General features: G+C 44.2%; 1 protein-coding gene and 1 pseudogene across 1 annotated transcript; one reads left to right on the forward strand and one right to left on the reverse strand.

Moving 5' to 3' along the window:
• The first annotated feature begins 321 nt into the window (after positions 1 to 321).
• On the forward strand, positions 322 to 16,618 carry LOC137796815 (carbohydrate sulfotransferase 11-like). The gene is made up of 4 exons (XM_068594970.1): positions 322 to 472; positions 567 to 699; positions 10,946 to 11,025; positions 15,163 to 16,618. The coding sequence occupies exons 1-4, from the start codon at positions 416 to 418 to the stop codon at positions 16,006 to 16,008; spliced, it is 1,116 nt and encodes a 371-aa protein (XP_068451071.1). The 5' UTR covers positions 322 to 415; the 3' UTR covers positions 16,009 to 16,618.
• Positions 16,619 to 16,719: 101 nt separating this feature from the next.
• On the reverse strand, positions 16,720 to 25,660 carry LOC137796044 (solute carrier family 41 member 1-like; annotated as a pseudogene).
• Between the last annotated feature and the right edge of the window lie 624 nt (positions 25,661 to 26,284).

Below are 26,284 nucleotides of genomic sequence, written 5' to 3' on the forward strand. Positions count from 1 at the left end.
TATAACCTATAGAAGTTTTACCTTAAAAAGTATGCATATTTACATAACCCCATAGGAGTTTTACCTTGAAAGGCCTAACCGGATTTCTCTCTTGTTGAATAGTGACTCTTTGCAGCGACTGTAAGTGGTGTTTGGGGAGAAAGGGGTTAACAAGTCAACCAACCGTTTGGAGACCCCCCCCCCCCCCCCCCCCTCCCTTACACACACAGACCGGCGGCCTCTGCTCAGACTACTGACAGCATATGCAGCCTGTTCCAGCTTCTCCGCACCGGCGCACGTTTTAAAAAAATACATGCCAAAAAAAAAAAAATATATATATATATATATATATTAGTACGGCAGACCGGCGAAGTCCTGCAGCGAGGGTCGCTTGTTTTCTCCCCTTCGCTGAGACTTCCACGCTGGACAACCGAGGATGTTCAGGGAGCTACGGAGCGGGAATGGTCAGCGAGCCGGATCGATGCTCTTATCGGTGATAAAGTAGACGACGCCGCCAGAGCCACAGCCGCCCACCAGTCAGAAAAAAAAAAAAAACTGCTTCTTTTTTTTTGCATGAACCCTGGCAGGATTTGGCTCTGCTCGTCGGTCGTTCGCCAAGAGTCAGGATGAGAAAACCCAAAGTCACCCGGGTGGGTTTCGCCTTGTGTCTGGGCTGCTTCATTATGGTCCTCCTCTACTTTAACAGCAGCCTGAAGCCAGGTGAGCAGTGGACTTTCTTTTATACATGCACTGTAACTGTTGTCTTTCTTCTGCAATGAAACAACACAACATGCCATGGCTCTCAGCAGGAGGCATGCAGAAGGAAAGACCTCCACCAGAAATTCGGTCAAGACTGTCAAACAGTACAGTTAGTGTGTCACCACCTGCTCCAAGGGAGAAGTTTTCCCAACCAATCACAGCTGAATTATAATGTACTGCTGAGATCTAGTTCAGGATGAAGAAACATATGCATGTAAGAATACTGGACATATCCCAGCCAAACATAATAAATAAGTGTCATTACATTACATTATATATATATGTATATATATATATATATATATATATATATATATATATATATATATATATAGATATATATATGATGTATATGTATTCGTGCCATGCACCAATCAGCAATAATCAGACTCCAATGGGCTTCAATGGAGGACGTGAGAACTGAAATGAAGCCATTCACACCATCAATCAAGGGACCCTTGTGCCTGTGACTCTCTATTGAGTACCAGTACAGTATGTCCTCCCTCCCCTCCATTCATGTTCCCTACTTTCCACCCTCCCATCCGGGTGTACTGGAGATCCACAGATCTTGATTGGGGAACAATTTAATCGGCAAAGCGATTAGTGGAGTGTTTCCTGTGCTACGTGGAGGAAGTCTTGGAGAGGTCGCAGCTGGCTGGCAGCGGGAATCGGATCGGCGCTCGCTGAGACCGGTTTCCAACCTCTTCCAGGGTCCCTCTCTCTGCCACACACAATGGCCTCATTCAGACATGCCAAGCTATATCATGGGCCAAAAAAGAAAAAAAAAACTCATATAGCCCATACTGTGTTGAGCAGGTTTTTAAAGAGGGGTCAGTCAGTGCTGGATATATATTTATATACGTGTGATGTAAGAGCAGAGGTGAGGACTGTTTCGAGCTATTGGGTATATATGTAAGACCAGCCTCATGTGGAGGCCGATTCTATCCCATCGTACTGCGTAAAAAAAGAAAAAGGGATTTGCTTGAAATGTGCTGTTATGAAACAGAAGTAAAGTTTGGGGGTGGTGGAAAGGGTTGAGGTTGAATATGGTTGGGTGCTGGCATCAGTCTGTCGTGCTCGATGCGTTCCAGGAGATTTTCTTTGTGCTGATGCTTCACCGGTTCGATGTGCCTCCCTTTTTTTTTTTATTGTCCTTTGTTTTAAATGGTCCTTAAACACACTACTGTCACTGTGATTCACAATTTAACGTTCCTTTATTCAAATTCTGTTGTACCTGTGCTGTTTTTATTTTTGCCGTTCATTGTTGTCCTTAAGAAAAGGCCCTTTTTAAAGGACATATTTATGTGAAATAGCAAAAATAGGGAAAAATGAACAAGTGCAGTTAAATGGCGTTTGCATTCAGGCCCCGGCTCCACGGTATCGTGGCTAAACGAAACACCACTTCAAACCTCAACAGAGCCCATCGATAATGACATTCGTCGCACCTGTGCCTCTCCTGCTAAGTCAAGTCAAGTGGATTAACAACCCCGTAAGAAGACATTTCCTGCGAGTTGGGGCCATTGACTTACTGAGGGAACAAATCAAAGGAGGAGCAGCGTCATTAGGCTCATTCAAGATGAGGCAGTTCTGCGCAGAATGGAATCGCCGGGATCGACGCGCAATGCGTGCCGGTTGGATTTGTGTCCGACTTGCTCCCGCCTTGCTCTGACGTCGTGCACACGTGGTCAACGATCCCCTCACGAGAGCAAGGCGGCTGTCGATTTCAGAGCCAGGTGCTGCAGCAGCTCTCCACCACCTGGCTGGCCCAATGCATGATGGGAAACGCCTGGCTCTCGCCACATCAGAGAGCTGATTGGCTCTTAGGTTTGACAGCAAACACCACGTGTTGTCGAAAATCCTATTTTTATGTGTAGTTGTAATACTTAACGCTCTATTGTTGACTATTAGTGTCATATTTAATCTAAAAACATATTTTGTGTGGTTTATAATACAAGATCGTAGTTGTATAACATATCAAAACCATTAGTAATGTATTTCACAAGCAGACATAAAAACAACAAAGGACGCAGCTACACACACATTTTACACACATCATTTAATCACACATGAATAAATTCAAACGTGAACTGAAAACTACAAGTAGACTACATATCGGAATTAACAGGAAGTATTTTATTCCGTAACTTCCTGTTAATACTTTGATGGCGGCTGAAAACTGTCCGAAATGATCGCAGTCCTTTGTCAACGCCTCCCGCGGACGCCGCCTGCTCTCGTCTGGATTCCAGGCGAGGTGCGGCTCTAACGAACGAGCCTATTTTCTCATAGACTTCTATACAATCAGCCTTTTTTTTGGCAGCCAGTGGAGGCGCCCCCTGCTGGTCAGCACTCTCTCGTCCTCACTGCTGGCGTGGTATCGTTTTTGTGAATTTGTCAAATTCAGCATTCAGCTGCTCACGAACTTTTGAAAGTGGTTTGATGGACTGGCAATTAGGCTCCAGCATTTTTATTTAGCTGAAACTGAAATTATGGTTTCCATTTTAGTCACCCTTGAGTAATTCATTTACGTGCATATAGTGCCGAGGATGAGCCGTTAAGCAGGCCTGGGCAGACAGCTGGAATTGATTTACATAAAAAAAGTGTATCGGTTCCCTCGTAAGCACGTGAGACTGTTAACTGAAAAACGTGGAAATGGAAACGCCTTCTGTGTAGACGCGCTATCATATTTAGCAGTTGGTTAGAAACCCGGCCATTTTCCATAACTCCTGAAAAAGTCATCTGTCGTATGTTGCGTTTTGGCTTGTGTCCTCAGCCATAGATGAATAGATATAAAGCAGGTACATCGGCGCCAAACAAGCCACTGATGAAACATCTGAAGATGATTATTTAGCGTTTAAGAGGTTGACCCCTTAGATTTTTACTCTTGAGCGGCTCAAATATATCTCATGTTTCAGCCATTAAAGCTGCCCGTCGGCTTTAAATCAGTTTAAATGAGTTTCAGATATATGCAGCCGCTCTGTCCATATTTGCATTTAGAACGCCTCCACCTCCCCTCGCTCGCTTCCTCTGGGCTAAAGGTCGTATTGTTTGTTCGAAGACTAAATAAAGCTGCAACTTTAGCAAAGGAATGCGCCGCCATTTGTCATATATTTTTAAAACATTTCTAACAAAATAGAACAGCCCCCGACTTACGACCTTGAAAAACAAGGCATGGGATAAAATGATTAGCAGTAATAACAGTGCTAATAGTTTAGCTAGTACATAGATAAACATACGCCTACACACACTGTACATGCACATATAATTTACATATTATATGTGTGTGTGTGTATATATATACATGCGTACAGCATACCTTTCCTACATGTACACACTTTTATACATACGCAGAATATTACACAATATATTAAAATAGAATAGAAAACGTATATACATATGGTATATACAATTAATATATAATAAAAAATACATTAATTAATACAAATAAGCTAAATATGAAAGATACTGACTTTGTCTGATTAGTTCCAGATGAGCAAAGCAATTGCAAGTCTCGTAGTTTTTTGCAACAACCTTTCTTCATTGTTTAAACCCTGAGGTCCAATGTGACACAGGTCCACCCTCGTATAAAAGTGTCCATTTTCAGTCGTAAATTTGCACTCTTTTCTTTCTTTCTGTTACTTAGTACTCTTTTTGCACACAGGATTTTGCAGTGCAAATCTAAATGTGGGATAATTGCATAGTTGCAGAGCGGGTTCACTGTACATGTTGTGTATGCTGCACTGTCATGGACACCGAGGATGGAAATAGTACTTTTACAGAACATGAGGTGGCTCCCACAATGAAAAAAAAACACCTCTTTTACCAGTCATGGCATCTGTTTGTTTTTTTTACCCTTCCAGGATAAAAACCGTCCCGTTGGTCTGACATAATTTCCCTTGTTACCGATGCAGTCATTATCTTAATTTTACAGAGGAATGTGCCTTCCATATTACAAGGATTGTTGACTCATCTTCTGTCCCCGAAGACTGGACTCATCAAGATGAGCATTACTTTACGATGTGTGTGTGTGTGTGTTGGTCTTATCCACGCAGCTGTGTTTCCTCTATAAAAGTGTACTCAGACACAAGGACCGAGGAGGCAGCGTGGGGCAGTCCGGTCTGGAATGTGGTGGTTTTATTGCATTGTCGGGATCTTCTCCTGTGCACCCTGTTGGGAATAAAACCCAGGAACACCGCTGTACATGTTGCCAGTAACATTTACAAACACAGATGTGAGTGGATGGTTATCTGGCAGCTAGTTCTTTGCTGTCTAATTACAAGCAGAATCACTTGGTTCTTGGAGCTACTGTACTGGAGAGGTACTAACATACCCCATACTTGTACTTGTCTGGGCTTGACTCGAATCCCTAAACGAGTCTTAAAAATCATCACTCCAGCTTGTTGGAGCACCTGCAGCGCGCTAACCAGATTAGCTCCGGGTCCTCCTCGGGTGTAATTTGATGCATGGCATCAGTCCCCGTCCCTGAAGTCTCATGAAGACTTGTTGACGGGACTTTCTTCAAATTAAAAACAGACGAAAAGTCCACAAAGGAACCGTGTGACCGAATTTTGAAACGCCGTCATCGCCAGTTGAAATCCGTCTAGTGTCTCAATAGCAGTCAGATCCTCAGCCATCCTGGTAGGTGTTATCTTACTACGAGTCGAGATGGCCCGTCCAACCGGTTCTCCTGCAGCCAGCTGCATATTCATGACACAGAGCTGTGGGGAACGGATGAATCCGCCGAGTGCCCCTGGAGGTTTTTTTTTGCGTTTGTTTTTAACAGACACCATCTGCTTTCAGAGCCAAAATCCTTTCATGCTTTCACTGTTGACATTGCTCAATAAGACCCCCACTCTTCATAGTTGTGTTACTGAAGTTGGTGGGCCCCGCCGTGGTTCAGTCGGTCCACCGCTTGGGTCCAGACTGAAGTGTGTCTCGACAAATATCGGATGTATTGTCATGACATTTAGATATAGCCAGTCAAGTTCCCCAGAGGAGGAATCCAAATGACTTTGGTGATCTTCTAACTCCTCCGAGCGCCACCGTAAGGTCAGAGTATTTAATCATCCAGTCAATGACGGGCTTCATTCACAGCTGTTGGTTTATGACCAAATACCTGCAAAACTAATGGCATTCCTTTAATACAAAGGCAGCTGTGGCTTCTGTCTAAAAACAACAGTTAACTTAAGCCTCTTTGTGCTAATTCCGATTTGGGAGAGCCCCCAATATCTCACACTTTGTGTAAAAAACAAGGGCTAATACATTATGAGATTTGAAAATGAGCAATACATCCTTCTATGTGGTTTCACTTGTTCACTAAAGGCCACCAATACGTGACGTGGCACCTTGAGCTAATGGCGACAATTTAAATGTGAGTGACTACAGAGTTAGCAGTTAGGGGGGAACCTCCATGGAGTAACCAAACTACGTGAGTGTATGCAAGTTATTTAAACACAGTAAAAACACACTTAAGAGATAGAATGCAGCAGCCTTTCTGTTTTTTTCTTCTTCTTCCCGGTACGTCATGGTTGGTCTGGTGTGGGAACGGAAGCAGAGTCAGTAAAAGGTAAACATTTTGCGGTGCTCTTCTTATATTAATATTTCTTATTCATTCTCTCGTTCAAACCCTCAAACCGGACTTGGTGATTGTTGGAAGAGTGGAGAGACGAAAGGCAGAAAATGAGTGTGAAAAAGTAACCGTTTTCTGACTGGAGTCTCTGGCCTTTTCAGCAAGCATGAAAAATGTATGTTTTAGAATAGAGGCCAATAAATAGTCATGACCAACCAAGTGTCGCGTTTCCATCGCCGCTGATGAGAGCCGGAGCCGATAAATACCCGTGACTACTGTGGAGTCATTTGTGCCGGGCAATGAATGCCAGTTGTAAGCTTCCTCACTGAAGACAAAAGCCAGATGTTTGTCGTATTTTTTTTTTATGTCAAGCAGTAAAGAGGCTTTAGCCTCTGTTTTTATTCAGATTATGCAAAACCCTGGTTTTCAGTGAACAAAAATGGAAGCCTCCAAAGGCGGACGGGTATTCATGTCACACGTCGGGCACTTGACAGAGAGTGGAGCACAGTTTGGCGTGCGTTCAACTTTCCAGTTAATTATTTAAATATGGAAAAGGATCCAGAGGAGACCGCTTCTGCTCATCTCACAGCTACATGTGGCAGCTTTTCCTTTTTTTTCTTCTTTGTTTGCCGAGAGATTTTCTCAACTTTTTGATTTTCAGGTGTGCTGCAATGTGCAACTGAATACAAAAATAGGCCGACTAACATTCCCAGTGGGTCTGAACAACATCAGGAAGACTCGCATCTCACATCTCGCAGACATTCATCTATGAGTCAATAAAACGGACACTACACCACCCACATGCCTCTGCCTTTACACCCCTTACACACACATTTGCGGCCTTAAAGGATTAGGCTTTCCTCTTGTACAGTGCGTCTCTCAGTAAAACTGCTCTTTGGCAGGAGAGGCCAAGGAGGAGGGGGGAGAGTTTTCCCCAGTGGGACCTGAACACAGAGCTCCGTTTATTGCCCGGACAGGAGGAACACACATCGGTCTTTCTATATTTTGCATTTCCGAAGCCCTCGGTTCTGTGCGAACCAGGAGGAATGCTGCAGGGTTTTGGGTCTAGACGGGGTTAAACCAACAGGACTACTGCTTCCTTTGAGTAGGCCGGAGGTGATGTTGGTGAATCTCCTCGGTGGAGGAATTTGAGCGAACAGCTGAGACAGTGTTTGGGTGGAATATCGCACGATTTGAGCCCGCGGCTTAGGAAGATGCCTACAAAAGCATTTTCCTTCAATTGTGGAGGCACTTCATTTCTTCTTCAAGCGTTCTTCAAGTACAGTCCCGCCTGTTTCCCCTCCAACTTCTTTCACAATGTGCACTGTCCCGTTCAAGCCGGTATCCATCTGGCTCATTATTATCTACTTAATAAGAAAATTGGGGATTTCAAATGTCTCTTGCCGAGCAATGCCACATGAGTAGTGTGACGACACACAATGCACTCTTTCAGCCCGACCAAAGTGCCATCTCAGCTTGTTGCAGCTTGTTGCCAGGTATTTGTCAGTTTCAAGGTAATGTTAGACGCTCCTTCTGCTGACTGACATTTCGTTTGAGAGGGGCAGAAGCGATGGTCCTGTTGGAAGGGCTTTTCTGAATCAATGGTAGTTTCCACGAGGAAGTGGTAATGTCTTCAGAAAGAACGTGGCAATAACGCAGTGTGCTGGTGTTTTTATTTTGGCCAAACTATTGTTGACGAGAGGAGATTTCAGGCTCTCTGACTTCTATTTTTCAGGATGTATTGTGCTCCGTAGAGCAGCAAATACATCCCACCTGTAAGTTGATGAATATTCACTGGTGGTGTAAATACAGAATTTAAAACGGTGAAGTGCCATTGCAATTAATTGAACTGCAGCAAATGGTTGATTTGATTGTGGGAATGTAGATATGTGCAAAGTATGAACTTTCGTCTCAAACGGGATGCCGCCGTGAGGAATTTTTCCCACCGGTAAACCTCGGACATCTTATGGAAGATCCTCGTCGGTGAAGCTGAGAGCAGTAGTTCCAGAGGCGGTACTCTTGCAGGTGTGTGTAGATTAGTTTAAAGCCTCCTGCACTTTATGCTGTCAGGAACGCTCAATTTGTCCCGGAGGTGAGGATGACCTCAGGCCCAAATCACTCCCAAGAATCTATGCAACCAGGCGATCAGATATAATTGGAAATGGGTGGTGGGGTTCAAGCTTTTGTCTGCATTTGCCATTGTCTGGGAGCGCCTGGAGCCCGGACAGTTGAGAATAATTCACTCTGTATGCGTGCCTATAAAACACAATCGAAAACTAAATGCAACGCATGCCGCAAGAGAGGAGCTTGCAGTAGGCTGGCTGTAACAGGAAATCACAGTAAGCCCCGCGCTAAAGCATACACGTGTTTTAGTCTATTTGACTCTAAACTCTCTCAACATTATGCTGTCTTAAAGAAGACTTGAAACTAGAGATTAATACCATGAACTCATGGTTACAATGTTTACTGAGAGAATAAATCAAGTGTGAAGTCATTTTCTCATAGACTTTTATACAATCAGACTTCTGTTTGCAAGCGGAGGAGTCGCCCCCTGCTGCTCAGTAGAGGGAATGCAAGTTTTAAGACACTTCCTTATTATCTTCATTTGGCATAACCGGAAGTTGGCGTCTGGTATAACTACTGCGTCACCAAACTGCTGAACTAAAGAAAACACTTTAATTTAGCTGCTGGAGTTTCCTATAAGGCTACACAAAGTTGTCCACTGTGATAGATGCAAAGCAGTTGACTTTAACTCAGCGCGAAATTTCACTCATAACATCTACTTTGTATCTGTCATATACTCTTTATATATACTGTATTCCTCTGTAATTTGGTCTTAAACTGCACATTCAATACCGCACATTTTTCAATGGCTCTCTACGGCGAGAGTGTGTCAGTGGGTTTACAGCTCATAAGCTGCTTGGCACACATGACTGGCCCGATCCCACCTCGGTGTGGAAAGAGGCACACACACACACACACACACACACACACACACACACACACACACACACACACATACACACACATATGGTCACTCAGCTGAGTCTTCCTGTAGGCTCAACATTGTGACACCACTCGTGTGTCGTTTAGGGCCCCTGATTGAATGCCACTAATTAGCATTGAATTCCACGTACTTGTACATTCGGTTGCATGCAGATGAGAAATGTCGCTGCTGCCTCAGCACTTTTGCAACTGTCGGCATAAAGTGCAGCGTGGACATGGATTATTTAATGAGGCTCCTTGAAAGAGTTGAAAACAGTCTGATGTTAATGGGACTTTTGACATTAGTCTGAATGATGACACTGCAGAATGACCATCACAAAATCTGTGAAATCAGCAGATTTTCAGCGTCGCTTCAGGGCTGTTTCTCGCAGATGTCTCTTCAATTGTATTGCGTATTTATTGGCACGGCATGCCCAGGGACTTGTGTGCGTTTACCGCCTATGAATTTTGCCACAGGCACGGAAGCAAATATGTTGTCCGTTCAAGAGGCGTGCTGATCGGGGATTGGCTTGGGATGTACTGCTTTGCTTTTTTTTTCAGGAAAACTATTCATATTCAGTGTATGGAAAATTGCATCAAAAGACCTGAAGTACGGACTTTGGGAATTTCCTGAATAAGTGTCTTCATGATTTTGAAAAGTATTGTTTTAATGAAGTTATGAAACCACTGGCAGGTGCTGGCACTTTGAACAAGGCCTTTTGTAGGAAGACTACTCCCGCATTTGTTTTGGTTAAAGTGGGTTTTCACTTTCCTGTCAAGAGCCAGATCAAAAGATTGACACCCCTGCTGCGTATGACCCCTCGATATACGATACAACACACAGCCATGGGCTGGTTTATGCTTAGCTCAGCTTAATGGACGCCAAACACGTCAAATAAATGTTTCATTTGTAATAACTAGTGAGCTATGGAGGTGCTGGCAGGCGTTTTGTTTCCTTTGATCCGGGTTCAGCGAGCTGTCTCCCCCTCTCCCCTGTTGAGCTCGGCTAACTATCTCCTCCATATTTGATGTAGATAAGATATGAGTCATATTGATCTTCTAACTCTTTCATATAAATCGATACAGATAATTTAATTATTCTCTATTTTGTTCCAATGTGCGGCAGCAAACAGAATTTCGCAGCCCTTTGTGACATAGAAGGCAATCTAAAAAATGAATGATCAATGCCAAGTTTAGGAGAGGTCATGTCACATTTTGTTCCAAAACTATATTTGAGGTGGACCTGAGGTGAGTGAAGTCTCCACTGCATCCGATACAAACCAATAATATTCTCATTATTGTTCCCATGCCGAATGTTTTATTCTTGGTGTTATTGCAGATGGTTTCTACTGTTTTGTATTTACTCTTTTCTACTATCAAAGTGGTGCACCACACAATCTCTGACTTTACTGCGATAGACTCAATAGGTGGATGTTGTCCGTCCTTCACAAAGAACAGGGGTTGAATTTCAGATTTGTCTTACTCTGATTAGAAATATGACCTGCGTTTTTAATGTGGGGAAAAAAAGAAGCATGACCAAGTCTTCTTATGGGCCATTTCACTATGTTCACTGGGACTGTTGCTTTAACGCGACTCAAATTTGCTTTGGAAGCTCTTTCCGTCCGATCTCATGACCGATGTGTTCTGGTTTCTCAGCCTCGGAGCCGGTCGGCGAAAGAAGCAGTGGGCAGAAGTCGCGGAGGAGCCCTCTTCAGACGCTCTATGACGGCGACCAGGTCAGTCCTCTCTCACCACAAACCGTCTGCAGAACAACTCCTCACTAAGCACGGACCTGAAACCGCTCTGTAAGGTTGTATTCATGCGTATTTTCTCATGGCTCACTCATGCGTATTGTAGTAGGATGAACTAGATTTAAGCTCTGATGGATCAATTCAGCTTGCCAAAGGTAATTAGTGATGGATTGACAATGTATTATCCTGACTTTGGGTGTGCATTCCTGGTAATTTATGACAGAGCCTGGAAAGCCCAAAAAAATAACTGGCAGACAGCGTTAACCACCAGCAAGTCTTTCCAAATGATCTCCATCCAAACAGCAACCTTTGAGAATGCATATCACATGACTGTTCACGTACACTGGGCATTGCAATGAAAACAGGAAGCAGATTTTCTACACGCTGCCGTTGGTTTTGTTGCAGAAAATACTGAAGAACGGCAACGGCCAAAAGAGGGAGCAAAGGTTTTTTTTGCTTGGACCGACGGCGATGTCGAACTGTTGCACGGAGGGCCCGCCGTGAGCGCTAAGGCCCCAATCCAGTAGTAAACGCCGGCATCAACGTCGTCGTTTTGCTAACTTCTCCGGTTACACCCCTCAACACCAGGACGTAACCTCGGGAGTGTTTCCAAACTCCCCCGTTTCCGGTGCTCTAGAACAACGGCGTACTGCGGATTTCATTTTCTGTTTGCCTCCGAGAAACAGTGACTGCATTGCTAAAATGTGTGACATCATGTGCAGGTGCAACATGCTACTCCTGAAGGAAGCTGGGACCACATGAATGAACTTTGATTCAAGGCTAAAACATACGTTTTTAAGTGAAATATCTCAACATGTACTCGATAGTAAGGCACCAAATTATTGTGGTTCACCAGCGCTTCTGAACCCAATGTCTCTCCTCCTCTGTGTAACCCAGTGTCGGATACACAAACCGTCCCTGATCTGTGTGATGTCTTCATCTTTGCAGTGATTTATTGGGCAGAAAGAAAAAAATGGTCGGCCATCTTTGTTTAATTACACCGCTGACATTTATTGGGGAATATTTAATGGTTTGAACAGGCACTGTCTGACGTTAGACGATTAAGTGCAGTGTAATTTATGAGCTGCATTTGATGAGTATCTATGTATGTATTATCTATGTATAGGTGACATAAAGTGTCATAAAACACAAGGACATGAGCAGTCGGTCGTAAGTTTGTCTGTGTAAGTTTGTCTAGGCTTTGATAGGGATATCCCGTAGTATGTCCAATATCTCACAAGTAGATCGGGTTGTTTATCCGAAAAGAAAATGGGACATTAAGGGTGTTGGCAGATTACTAAAAACGATTTGACTGGAGAGGCAGGAATGTTGAAAGGAGGCGAGGTTGTATTGGTCTAATTACTCCTCTTGTACAGCACAGGCTGAGAAAAGAAGAGACTTCATACATCACTACAGTTGAGCAAGACTTGGCACAAGCCCCTGGACCCCTTTACAAGTCCGATCATCCGCCATCGTGTTCATACAGTACATGCACATCTGCCATGAGTTGGCAGAAAATGAGAAAACGGGACAGCAGATGGGAATCGCACATTTGTTACTCCTTACCGTCAACAAATGTTTTGCATTGCAATTCCTGTCTGCACCAAATGACTGTTGGCTTTTAATAAATGAAAGGGTTTAGAGATGTCCCCCACGACCCCCACCCTGACAAACGCCCCTGGGTGGGGCTCTAAATAGTCACTTCATCCCTCCATCTGTAAGCCCACGGAGCGCAGCAGTGCCGCAGGGCTCGGCAACAGCTGCTCCCGGTTAAATCTCTCTGTGAGGAGGAGGAGGAGGAGGAAGAGGAGGAGGAGGATGTGCCATGCCAGAACAAAAAACCCGCTCCAGCAACCATCATTCACTTTTTTTATTTTCTCTGTTACTTTCTGCCTGAACGCACAATGATGTGCAGCAAGTGAACAAAAATTAGTGAACAAAATTAATTCAGCTCCAATGTGGTGTTATTGATTACATCGTTGGGAGAGAGGTCAGACTAGTGGTTTTAAATAATGAAAAGATCCCAAACTACATATAACATATTGGGTTTCGTTAAAGAAAAAACATGAAAAAAAAAGGTTAAAACACTCAATATGTATCCCTTCAGATTCCAATGTCGCATCTCAGTTGCTTCACTGATATTGAATTTGAAGCTGCATTTGTTCATTTTGTGCTACTCTGGGACAGCGGAACAGGCTGGAGGTAAACAAAACAAACCTGACTGATGTTATCACCGCATACTCCTATTGGTTATGTCAGCAAACAACAGGAAGCAGCATCAGCATTCATTATTTGGAGTCATGTTGCCGGCCACCTGATGGAATTAAGTGCAATATCCGTTGTTCGTTTTGCTTTTTCTCCTTAGTATTTGGCTCTACAGCTGCTAAATGCTCCACTACGTTCACTAGCTTGTATGTGCCGTTTGTTGCTGGGCTGGTAGTGAACAGTGGCCTTACTACAGCTGCCACCAGTGAGAACGGGGACAATGAACCAAATCCAAAACAATAATTCTCCCACCTTTGTGCAGCCAAACACTTTAATGTTTTGAGTGCTCTTTAATCTCATTTGAAATCATAGGATAAAACATTCTACCTGGTTTTCTTTCTTCTTCTTTACTGCTTTGCGGCTTTCAAAGGACCTTGCACAGATTATATTCAAGGGGAAACAGCACATATGGATTTTTTTTTTTTTTCAAGTGAATGATGGTTCAGCTTTTCGCTACATTTGACCCATGTGCATGTGCTCAACATTCCCAAGAAGACTTTGGCATTCTCTTTTCCTTGCGGTGCATCCTGGATGCTATTTGGATATCCTCGGGGAAAGAAACATACTGAATCCTGCATATTGCTCACATGAAGGGATTAAAGTCAGGGCGAGTTACAGAGAGAACATATAGTACACAACCGGCTGTGAAAGGGGTCGGTGTTGGCACTATCGTCTTTGGCCATTCCCGTTGGATCCTTGATGATCCGATGTCTGCCAGAAAACGCAGAGCCACACATAGTGTCAGGCACCGAGTCAAACCCAGAGACTCGGGGCTCCGACCACTGCAGTGGTGAGCCAGGCTGAGTAAATGAAAGAAGCGAATAAGGAGGCCGAGCTGAACTGGCTGACCCGTGATTTTATCGAGGCAGTATGCAGACGTCAAGGGACGGACCGCGATTAAGGCCTCGAGAGGAAAAGTATCTGTAAATATAATTACTCAGGTTCTTGCCAATTTGCAGGATATCTGCTCCACTTGGCTAACTTTTAAAGGCTGACTTAAATTGCATAAGCTTTTCTCTTGTCGCAAATGTTAAATTCCACAGAGTTTGATCAAAGTCTGTTGACACGCCTTGCAGAGTACTATGCAAAATAAAAGTTGTTAAAAGCCCCTAGTGTCTCCGGAGGGAGCTGTGTGAAGTCACATAGACGGCTTCAATTGATGTCACTTGTCACAAGTGTCAGCGGCTCAGTTGCATTGCAGTTAATGTACGCCACGTGTTTTTATAAAGGAGAATACAATGTGGAATAACAATGCAAAATGGGTCCAGCACTGAGAGAGGTATTGTCCTTGCCAGACTACAACTGCCTTTGTTTCAGCCTAAGATATTCTCAAAATCTGTATATAAGAAGGGGTCAAAGTCTCAAGGTCAGCATTTTGGCCATTGCTATCTTTGACTTTTTTCCCGCCGAAATCTTCGTTTGTTGCAACCAAGTGAACAGAAGTGACCGGGAGGAGTGAGGTAGAGACGCCTCTGGTAGCGGCCGTGACGTGTCAATCACAAGATTGCCACGGACTAAGGCATACCCCACTTTACGGTCTATTTGACTCTAAATCCACCATAATTTACTAAATGAACCTCATGCTGGATTACAGAAGAATCTAAACTAGGGATTGAGACCATAAACTCATGGTTACAATGTTTACTGAGGGGAAAAAATCAAGAGAGAAGTAGAGTCATTTTCTAATAGACTTCTATACGACCTGACTTATTTTTTATAACCAGAGGAGTCGTCCCTTTGAGGTCCAGTAGAGAATGCAAGTTTAGGGAATTTCCTTTAAAAGTAGACAAATGACTCAGTTTTTTTTAATGATAATTAATACTTCCTGTTTAATACTTACTTTCCTTTTGCCTGTAGGTGGAGTCAGCAGTACAGGCGATCCATCAGGGCCGACGGGAGGTGCTGGAAGAAGCCTGCCGCTCCTACACCCGCAAACGCAGAGTCCTCATCCCCGAGGACCTGAAGCACGTCATGGTGGACGACCAGCACGGCTTGCTGTACTGCTACGTGCCCAAAGTGGCCTGCACCAACTGGAAGCGGGTGCTCATGGTTCTGACGGGCGTCGCTGGGTCTCTCCGAGACCCACTGGCGATCCCCGCCAACGAGGCCCACATCCCGGGGAACCTGCGCACCCTGTCGGAGTACTCCACCTCACAGATCAACCAGCGGCTGCGCTCCTACCTGAAGTTCGTCTTCGTGCGTGAGCCCTTCGAGCGGCTGGTGTCCGCGTACCGCAACAAATTTACACGGAGCTACAACACCGCCTTTCATAAACGATACGGCACAAAGATTGTGCAGCGGCACAGGCCAGACCCACAGCCAGAAGCCCTGGAGAGGGGGAACGACGTCTCCTTCGAGGAGTTTGTGTATTACCTCGTGGACCCGGCGACCCAGCGCAAGGAGCCCTTCAATGAGCACTGGGAGCGGGTGCACTCGCTGTGCCACCCCTGCCTCATCCACTACGACGTGGTGGGTAAATATGAGACGCTGGAGCAGGACTCCCGCTACGTGCTGCAGCTGGCCGGGGTGGAGGACCAGGTCAGCTTCCCCACCTCGTCCAAGAGCACCAGGACTACCGGAGACATGGCGGCCCAGTTCTTCCACAACATCAGCCCCTTCTACCAGAAGAAGCTGTACAACCTTTATCGCATGGACTTCCTGCTCTTCAACTACTCAATACCAGCCTACCTCAAATTTAGGTGAGGCTGGGACATTTGCTCATCCACGAACTGGACTTGAACATGCGGAGCCGGGACTTTTGAAAGAACATTTTTTAAGAGGTTTCTCTCTGTGTGGGCCTTATTACGAACACTGCAAATACTGTTGAAGATGGATCTTCCAAAGTAAATTCTTTTTTACAGACTGAAAAAATGTCTGCAGAAGATACAAACAGGAGAGGACGTTTAATCACCACATGACACAGTATTTAACTGTAAATGGGGGATCCAGCGGACGTGGGTCACTGTCTTTGAAAGTGTGAAATGTCGTTCAACTTTTGGTTTAATTTAATTTTCGCCATCTGTCGTTTTTAAAAGTGTAATTCACACGTAATCTGCAGTAGCTAAATGACAGTATTGAAATTGTGTACAGACAGTGAATGTGTCCAAACGTACGTGCCTCCGATCGTGGGCCTTATTTTCAACAACTTTTGTAAACTGTGACTGTTTATTTTTTTGTGCCGTAGGAATAGATTTTTGTGTAACAATGACATTGTCTTTATTTATTCTGTTTTTGCTGAATCCTCGAAGTCAGACAAACCAAAATAGATTTATAGTTTCTCACAATATTTCAAATAAATGCATTTCTGTGAGAGTTCATTTACTGGTTTGAATGTTGGATTGGTGATCTGTTTGTAGGCATCATTTCTGATACTCAACACTATACAGATATCTTTGAAAATACAGCAATCACAACTTACATGTCAGTCTTTTATTTCATTTACAAATCATAGCTGCAAAGCTGTCATCTAGAAGTTCTTACAAATGTGAGTGCCAAGTCTGGTTAAGCTTGATGTCGCTGCGAAAATAGAATTATTACCATCTTTGGATGCTATTTTCTGATCAGAAAAGACAAGCGTTTTTTCTAAAAGTCCATATCAAACATCTGAAAATGCCCCATACAGAGAGATGCATACTAATTCATTTGTTCACAAAAATAGCACAAAGAAATATCTGTATTGTCGATACCTGTAACACATACTAACAAGGAGACAGTTAAGTACAACAGGCTATATTAAGTGACACTGCTGCAAAAAACAATAAAATACCAGAAATTTGGCAACAGCAAACTGAAGGCTTATCACGGTCTAAAGGCACAAACCTACGTAAAAAAAACAAGTTCAAATGTACCATTCATCAAGACATCTGATGTGTTAAGATACATTTACATTTGGATATATATACTTATTGCCTAATACAATCTTCTGCCATTTAACATGTAACAGCTGACAATAGGTGTACAGGTGTGTCCACAGTTAACAGTATAATGGTTCTCTGGTACTCTCAGGTGTATCCATTTTAGATGGTAGGTGTTTCTACAGAGCCAAGCTGCGTGGTATACAGTGCAACCCCCGGGAGTAGTATAGACTGGAACTATAGACCACAGTGAGCTGCCAAAATAGGTCCATACTTTCCTCATCTGATTCTTCCTCATTTGAGCCACGTGGTTTCCTCTTCTCTATTTGAATTCCTTCATCTACAGTACGCTGTTAGATTTGTGTCTAAACCCTAAGCACGGAGGGATATTTTGAGCAGAGAAATTATTTCCAGACAAATAAAATCTGAGAACAAAGTGCAACCGTTTTACTAATTTCCTCTGCAAAATAATAACCTCCTAAATTATACAATAAATAGAATATATGACTTTGTCGGACATTGTGCTATATCTCATTTCTATGGCATGCTATCAGCTGGTTGATGGTAATTAGCATATCAGCACTCGCTAGGGTTTTACATCTAACATCTTGTACATGCACTTGTGCTGCTCAGTAAAAACATTTAAGAGCACTTTTTTAAATAAAAGTTTTTGTTGGATTATAATGCATTGACAAAAAATAAATTAGCCAGCTAGCTTAGTTCACCACCGCTTATCTGCCATCCATCTGTCAGCTAGTGTATTTACTTCAGAAGCTAGAGACTCCCATACAAACAGAATTTTGTTCATACAAGCTATGTAACCAACACAGTTAAACTGCTTTAATTCAGCTGTGATGTCCCTCACATTCCCCCATTATCCCCACTTTTCACATCTCATTACAACAATCGGATTGAAGACATAACCGTAAAAATCACCTTACCTACTCCAATTTTTTTGACCCAAAATTGTTGCTTACATTAAAAGCTTGTTCAGGGAGTAAATTTAACCCCTGCAATTGCAATTTGTATTGCTTTTTGGTTTGATGTCTGAATAAGGTGTGTGGTTAAGCTGAAGATATTTTAACATTTTAGGAGCTAGTCCGCCTTGAGCTTAGTGGTGGTGAGCTAAAGTCATGCAACTGCATAGCTTGTTTATAGCTTAACATTAGCTCTTTACTTTCATAAAAGTGGTATTCATTCGTGAAGATTATTATCTTGCTGAACATAACGTGTCAGTATCGGAGTGGAAAAATCGCGTCAATGCTAACTGCCATGTTGGCTCACAACAACACGTATTCCCTGCAGCACTATATGTCCAAAGTGTACTTTAGCTATGAGCTCGCTAGCTAGCGGAATTTGCCTTTACTTGTTGTTTGAGACACACAGTAACGTTGTGTCCGGGTTGAGGCAAACTTGAGCAAGGTCGTTGGAAGAGACAGAGTCGTGTGTCCAAGGGGTTTGAGAGGACGTAGAGCGGAGAATTTAACAGCAAACTAGTCAAACTGAGTGAGAGGCTATTCTGTGCTCTAACAGTGATAGCAAACAGACAAATGCATTTATTGAGCACAGAATAAATCTTTGATTCTTCAAAATAAATGATTCTTTGTGCAATAATCCGTCAACAGAATAAAATGTATGTGCCTACAAAAACAAATACTTTTTTTGTCCCATTTGGATGCTCAGCGTAAAACGCCATAGATGTGTTTATTAATCCTCACTTTGCTTATCAATGAGCATTGCAGGTGTGTTTCAGCCACTTGCATGTAGGAAACAGTACAGTCAGGGTCCACACGTAGCCACACGTCTGTGTCAAACTCCAGTCCCCGTAGAACTGACCGCCATAATCAGTCTGAAACTCAGTGCCAAGAAACCAGTCCCCAGCAGGTCACCCAGAGCTGTGAGGTAGCAGGTAGGGGATGGAGAAGTTGTCTGGATCCAGTCCTCTTCGCCACAGCCATCGTACCATCAGCCTGGCCACGTAAAGCAAAATCCCCACCTGGACAATGACAAAGGATGGATGTGTTTCCAATGAGAGTATCTGAGATTCATGTGAAACATGCACATTATTTCTTTTCTGGCTGAATGAGCAACACAACTTTTAGTGGTTCATCTGACCTGAAGCGGAGCTGCGAACAGGTAGCAGATGATGAAGGTGGGCATCATGGCAGTATGGCATCCCTGTCCTGCAGTGAGACCATGCTGCCATGACACCAACCTGTGCATGGTGTACAGGAAGACCACGAGAAGGATCAGGACTGTGGCTGATTTGGAGTTCACGTCCGTATAAAGATAGAAATAGAAGTAATGAGCTGTATGTATCCCGTCAGTTTTCATGAAATGTTCGTGTGTTTCTCAGAAGCATTTTTTTTTGCTGTATGTACTGTATATGTACAATGTGTTGCATCGTTGTCGTATTTACCGCAAAGACACGATGTTGATCTTCTCCTCTCTCATACTCTTGAGCAATAAGCATATTTTCCAATAGTCTTTTCTACTAGTCATTACTGAAGAGATTAAGTGAGTTGGAAGCACCATTTTTTTCCTACTCCTCCCACCATCTGCTTTTGCTAGACAGCTTTACCGCTTATCTTGCCGCTAGCTTTCGCTCGCTGTTGTCTGGTACTGGACATGTAGAGTATAGTATTTGTTTTTTATGAAGCTAATTTGCTGAAGTTTGCTAAAAACTCCCGAAAAAGCCCAGGAGAGTACAGACAGAAGAGTACAGACAGTGCTGCAGCTCTCGTTTGATTCATCAATATATAAATCATACTGATTCATGTGGCTTTAATAATACTGTCACATGCTTGTCTTGGAGATTATGTCTTTATTAGAAATTTCTGAGGAAAGGTCACACAGTCCCTTTAGTGTATGTTTTACTTATTTTTCTTACCTGAGGAGCAGGGGGCGGCACAGGGTCCAGGACAGTTCTCACTCATTATAAATGGAGGAGCTCCAGGAACACTCCAGTAGTGGAGGTAGGTGGACATCCCATTTCCTCCTACACCTGCACAGACATGGAAAAGTGGAGCGCTGACCAACTCCATAAGAAACATTTGATAGAACTGAGAAGATTGAATTGAACCTGGCAGTGTGCAGGGTGGAGTTGCCTGGTTATCTAAGTCAAGAATAAACACTCTTGGAAAAATAGTTCAGTATCCAAACAGCAATTTAGCTTACTATCTATTCAGCAGTTATCCATAATCATAGTTCCCAGGGGACTTTTCTCGGAAGGTTTGGAAAAGGCAGTCTGGGTGTTGTGCTATTCACTGTGACACTGCCGCCCCTCAGGCTGGTTTCATTAGGAGCAGAACAAAACCTCTTGGCTCGCAAAGCTTTGAAGCACATAGATCATTTAGAAAGAAAATAAGGAGTGCTTCAAGCAGTACAGGAAAGTACAGCTGCCCAAGTATTGTACTAAAGCAAAACATGTTAAGTAATTTACTTTCGTATTTCCATTCTATGCTACTTCATACACCTACACGAGTAGATTTTAGAGGGAAACGGTTTACTTGTTACTGTGCTACATATATCTGGAAGCTGGAGCTACTGGTCACTTTGCTGATTCACATTTTACAGACAGAATAACACATGATACACTTACATGATATGATGCCATACAATCACAAGTATGTAAAATTGGAACCGATTGACGTGTGTATTTGCTTGTGATGAGAACGGCATAGTAGAACGTACCATAACAATACAACACACTGAAAGAGGACATCCTGCGTAAATAAAGTAAGAATCGTATTGCTATACTTAAATGGGAGTATTTTTAGACTATGTTTCTTCTACTTTTACTGATGCAAAGGAGCCAAATTCTTCTTCCACTGGTGGTTTCTGGTCGACAGGCCAAGAGGGAAGAGCGCTGAATTGGAATGCAAATGCACTTCCTGTACTGGGGGGTGGGAGGGGGGGCAATGCATGCAGGAGTCTTTGGTAGCACTGGGGCTGGCAGAGATGCAACGGGAGCCAGTGAATGCATAGTTGGCATTCTGATCAGGCTTGTGGTTCATGTAAAGACCATTGTTATTGCTCTCTACTTAGTATTCTGCTTTGTGGGCATCTAACTTCTGTCAGTGAAGATCTGGCCCTGTACGCCTCTCTGTGCTTCCTTTGAGGGGGGGTGCTGCTCAACTTCAGCAGCACTTAAATACCTCATGATTGATTAACAGCTCAAATTGAGGCCCTTTCAAATACTAATGGGATTAGCTGCTGGGCGTCCGCATGCTCCGACAATTTCTACTTGACATCACTGATAATAATCAAGCTAATTATGAAGATTGAATGTAATTCAAAGGTTATGGCTGTTGAAACAATAACCTCAAATCCTGGCTCTGCTTACTTCTTCAGGAAAACATGCCAGGGTTCATTTCTTTGCTCAAAGCATGCAGAAGAAATTTCACAAATAGCTTCCCTGTTAATTAGGGGGATTGTGTCCACAATAATATTTACTGGAAGCAAAATGAATCAGAGTTATCGTCCTAATTTCGGAGGCCTCTAACATCAGGATCCAGTTCAAAACCTCCTTGTACTATAGCGTCAAGTGTTCAGGGGAGTTGGTCTTCACTCACCATTGATGACGGGAGAGAACACTGCCGTGCCTTCAAAGTTTGGATTGCTCACTGTCTAATCCAGAATCAGTCCACCAATACTGGGAAGAAGAAAAACACATAATAATGATAAGAATAATTATTTATTTAAATTAAATGCACATATCCTTTAATATTTCAGAACACTTGTGATCAGAGGAAGAAACGTTCTGAAATCGCTGGACTCCCATGAGGTAGTGTCACTATCGACCCACCTGCTGATGGACATGGCCACTATGGACTTCAGGACCTCACCGATTGGTGGAGAGCGACGGGCAATGATGACCACGCTGGGATAAGTACCAGGAAGAATCCACACACCACAAGAGGCAGGTACCACGTGTCTTGAGAGCAACGTAGCACAGAACACATTTATTCAACAAAAAAAAAATCGATTACACCCTTCATATGATATAGAAAGTGGTGTTTGAATGGAAAATGCACTTTTCGATGGAAGACAAAAGATTCCATGACAGAGATGATGAAAGTCTTGTACTGTGCTGCGGTCTGTCGGCAGACTTTGTAAGAATCGAAAATGGACTATGCTGCCCTCATCTGGTCAAAATACGCCTCAACCACAACTGTGCTGTTGCAAACATTTGCATCATGTTGTCCTCTTTCTCTGCCTAAAATACCCTTTTGCATCACAGAATCTGGTTTGAGTTGGTTGCACCCTCTGTGAGTGCGAGGGGCTCTCTTGATGTAATGTGTGACCTCTGACCTCTGTAACACAAGAAGAGGAGAGGCTGCTAACACCAGCGAGCAGAGACAAGGGGTTCTCAGCTAATGAAAATAAACATCTGTTTTGTTTCAGGTAATTGTCCGATCGATCCATCCTTTATCTTGAACCGCTTTTCCTTTTCTTTTTTTGGATAGTGTTTTTCCCTCTGATGATTCTCACCGTTTGGACAAATAATAGCATAATTTTTTGGAAAACTCACAGAATATTGATGAAATGACTTAGAAGTAAAGCACATGAAATATGTACAACTCATAGTTCACTAATACAAACATTAATTCGAGCTGTCAATGGAAGAATCAGCCCAATTATGTTTTTTTTCCTTTGTGCGCCGCTAACTTATTATAGTAGCTACCATTTGGACAACATCTCCGACCGCCATCCGGCACGTTTAATTAGCTCAGAAGCATTAATGTTAAGTGAGAGGACGATCTTATCGCGCCAGCAAAGCTCCTTTGGCTTTAATTGAATTGTCTTAAAGCTGTGATTGAGAGTGTTATTAGCAGGATGGAGAGTGTGTCACCTGAATGAGGGCCAGATTACAGATCACCATCCTCCACTGCTGCTGAGCCTCATCCATCTGGCCTGTGGATTGGAAACGGGGCGGCTTAATCACATTTCGCAATCACGTGGGCGCTTTGTTCAAGTGTCCCTGTGCAAATGTATTCCCCACCGCTTGTCAGCAGCACGTCCGAGTAACCCTGAAAAATGCTCCAATTGGTCGACAGGGTGCACAGCTAATAAGCAATTATCTCTCAGGCTGCAGTCTGCGGGTTAGTGATAATGAATCATTATCGATGGATGCTGAAGTTGCATGTCTTGCTCTGTTAAGTTTCACGGTTCTCCGTGTTTTGCGTGGTACCGGCTTTAAAATGTGCTCCTGTTAGGAAGCATGTAGGAGACAGAATGATGGAATCACATTTTTTAAGGACGAGTCTCAAATTGCGAGTGGAGATGGTTGGGACATATACTGAACAGATGCAGGTGTCAAGCAATGTTATTTTGAGAGCAAAACCCAAACATAAGGCGCAATTTTGCTCAAGGAGTGCATTCTACCAAAAGTCTTCCTAATTAGGACAGTTAGGACTAATTTAAATGTAAAAAAGAAAAGAAATGGAGACTGAATCTGAGCACCTAGTATTTAAAATGTCACTTGTTTACAGATAAATGGCCTGTTTTATTTCAAAAATGTTGACTTCAATTAATGCTCATTTATGAAAAATGTCAGTCCTCATATTATATATAGCAGATGCCTATGAATTTAAACATGCTCCAAATAGCTCGTTGCGTTTCTCGCCACCTCGCGCTGCGGCTGGCTGACCTGCTGCATAATTCAGCCGGGCGTGAGTCACGTCGAGCGGGTGAGTTTTTCACAAAGAGGTTAAACGTGGAGAGAGCAATGAAGTGCCTCTGATCTATCTGATCTGTCCGACTCGCGTTCTGATACTGCTGCGTGCTGTAAGCTCTGTTGTCTCAGCCGGATATGATCACACTCCTTTTTGACAAGAATCTTCTGTAACTATTTGGCCACAAATTCATCACATAAGCATCACAGTTGACCTTAAGCTGCCTCCGCCTAAAGGGTAAATGAAAGACTGCACCAATGGTGAGTGGGGGATCATAAAACAGCACCTTTTGTGTTTATTTATGATGAAATAGTCTCGCTGACTCCTTCGTGTTGAAAGGAGTCAGCTGAGGTGGTTCGGGCATTTAATTCGGATGCCTCCTGGACGCCTCTCATTAGAGGTTCTCCAGGCACGTCCAACTGGTAGCAGACCCTAGGGAAGACCCAGGACACGCTGGAGGGATTATATCTCCCAGCTGGCCTGGGAACGCTTCTGGATCCCCCGGAATGAGCTGAAAAGTGTTTCGGGTGGAGGAAAGCTTATGTCAGCCTGCTGGGCCCGCTGCCCCCCGCGACCTGACCCCGGATTAGCGGATGATAATAGATCAATGGATGGATGGCTTGCATTTAACAACAAAAGAGCCAAAAAGTAAAATGATGTCGTACAGTCAGGTTCATGCTCAGACCCCGCCCCCTCCCTACATACTTGCATCCATGACTATCCGGCCGCCACAGCAGGATCCAGGATCTGGGCTGCAATGATCCACCAGCTCTCTGGCAGTAGGTCGTGGGCCGAGCGGGTCGGTTTGCACGTGACGCTCCTCAGCTTCTTCCCTTGAAAACGCAGCTCCATGTGCGGCGATATGGGTCACCATCATGGCCTATGACCTGTTAACCCATCTTCGTGATCTTCTAAACGTTACAGCTGTTTGGTTCTTTGCTGAAAACCGGTTTCCATAAAGACGTTTTGCGACTACGAGCTTCTTTGGCCCTTCACCTGTGACTCCAGCTCGGACGGGGCAGCAACGTAAATAGTGGACGAGGTGGAGGCAGCTGCTTTCATCCACTTGGATGGATCACACACACATATTAAGACACACACACACACACACACACACACACACACACACACACACACACACACACACGGGTCCACTTGACAGCAGGTCTGTGAGGCCTCTTCTGACACTGCTACTGACAGACCAACACACACACACACACACACCTACACACACACACACACGCTACGGCTACACACACTTTCCCTCCTCACGCCTCACTCTTCAGCAGCCGAGCGGCCGAGGCGGAACGCTGGAAGGCCGGTCTCTCGCGGGGCCAGAAGAGTGTCCAGGTCCGGTGGGACAAGGACATCCAGAAGGCCAGCAGCTTCTTCTCGGCTCTCCTGTGCTGCTGCTCCTTCTCCTCCCTCTCCCTCTCCCTGCACACCTCCATCTCTCTCTCCTCGCCGCCGGGCTGAAGCCCCTCCTGAGCTTGGCCACTCTGGAGCCCTCTCCTCATTTTGACCGTGTGGTGGCGAGCTGTGACGAGGGGCGCTGGTGGACGCGGCGGGACGTAAGAAGGCGACTGTCGTCAAGGTTGCCAGGGCTTCCCTCGGATTCCAGACGGATAGACGAGACGTGACGATGCCCGGTGGTGGAGGGGAACAAGACGGAGGACAGTGGGCGAGTGTGTGAGACGACCCCGACCAAACTGTATCGGGACTCTTCTTTCTCCAGTTTCCCCCTCTTTCTTCTTTTTGGGATCAGTTCAGAGGAGAATGCGGTTGTGCCGTCCGCCTCTTCGATAGCTCCTCCTTCCCCTGCTCGTGATGTCCTCACTGGGACGGTGACGCACTGAGCAGCAGCAGGTGCTGCACCTGTCATCGACACGTGGTGCGGCTGCTGCCGCCGCCTGGAAGGACAGTTTATCACCCCTTTATTGGAGGACACGCTCTCTCTGCCACTAACTGTCAGCCGGCGGACTTCGTCAGTCTGTCCGAGTTTAATACGTCACTCACTTGTCTGGTTTTGTCTTTGTTTTTTGCCAAGGTCAGCCACAGGAATGGAAGTGAATAGCCTGTGAACACACCTCAGCTGCTATTGGTGTAAACAACAGACAGAAATATAATACGTTAAAGAAATCTATGGGCCTCGCCTTACTCCTTTGTTGTCACGATATGATGTCACATAGGCCTGTGCAGAATACTTAAGACAATATCCTCACTCTCTCTCTCTCTCTCTCTCTCTCACACACACACACACACACACACACACACACACACACACACACACACAGTGTCAGTGACTCAGCTGAAAAGTGTCCTTGAGACATGACGTAGGCGCTCCGCTCGCTGCAGCGCCTCCCTCTGGCTCCTCGCTGTAATTTGAATTGTGAAGCAACAGCTGCTGAGGGTCCAGCAGCTGGAGGTTTATGGGGTTTGTGTCAGATC

Source organism: Clinocottus analis, unplaced genomic scaffold, assembly GCF_023055335.1.
Source record: "Clinocottus analis isolate CAN_PGR_092001 unplaced genomic scaffold, fCliAna1.0.p SCAF_3, whole genome shotgun sequence".
Lineage (NCBI taxonomy): Eukaryota > Metazoa > Chordata > Actinopteri > Perciformes > Cottidae > Clinocottus > Clinocottus analis.

What these genes read in the sequence shown, in the direction of transcription:
- LOC137796815 (XM_068594970.1), top strand. Translation starts at nt 416, where the DNA reads ATGTTCAGGGAGCTACGGAGCGGGAATGGTCAGCGAGCCGGATCGATG. An exon ending in CCGGATCGATGCTCTTATCG is followed by an intron (nt 473 to 566) that starts GTGATAAAGTAG and finishes GAACCCTGGCAG; the next exon opens with GATTTGGCTCTGCTCGTCGG. An exon ending in CGCTCTATGACGGCGACCAG is followed by an intron (nt 11,026 to 15,162) that starts GTCAGTCCTCTC and finishes TTTTGCCTGTAG; the next exon opens with GTGGAGTCAGCAGTACAGGC.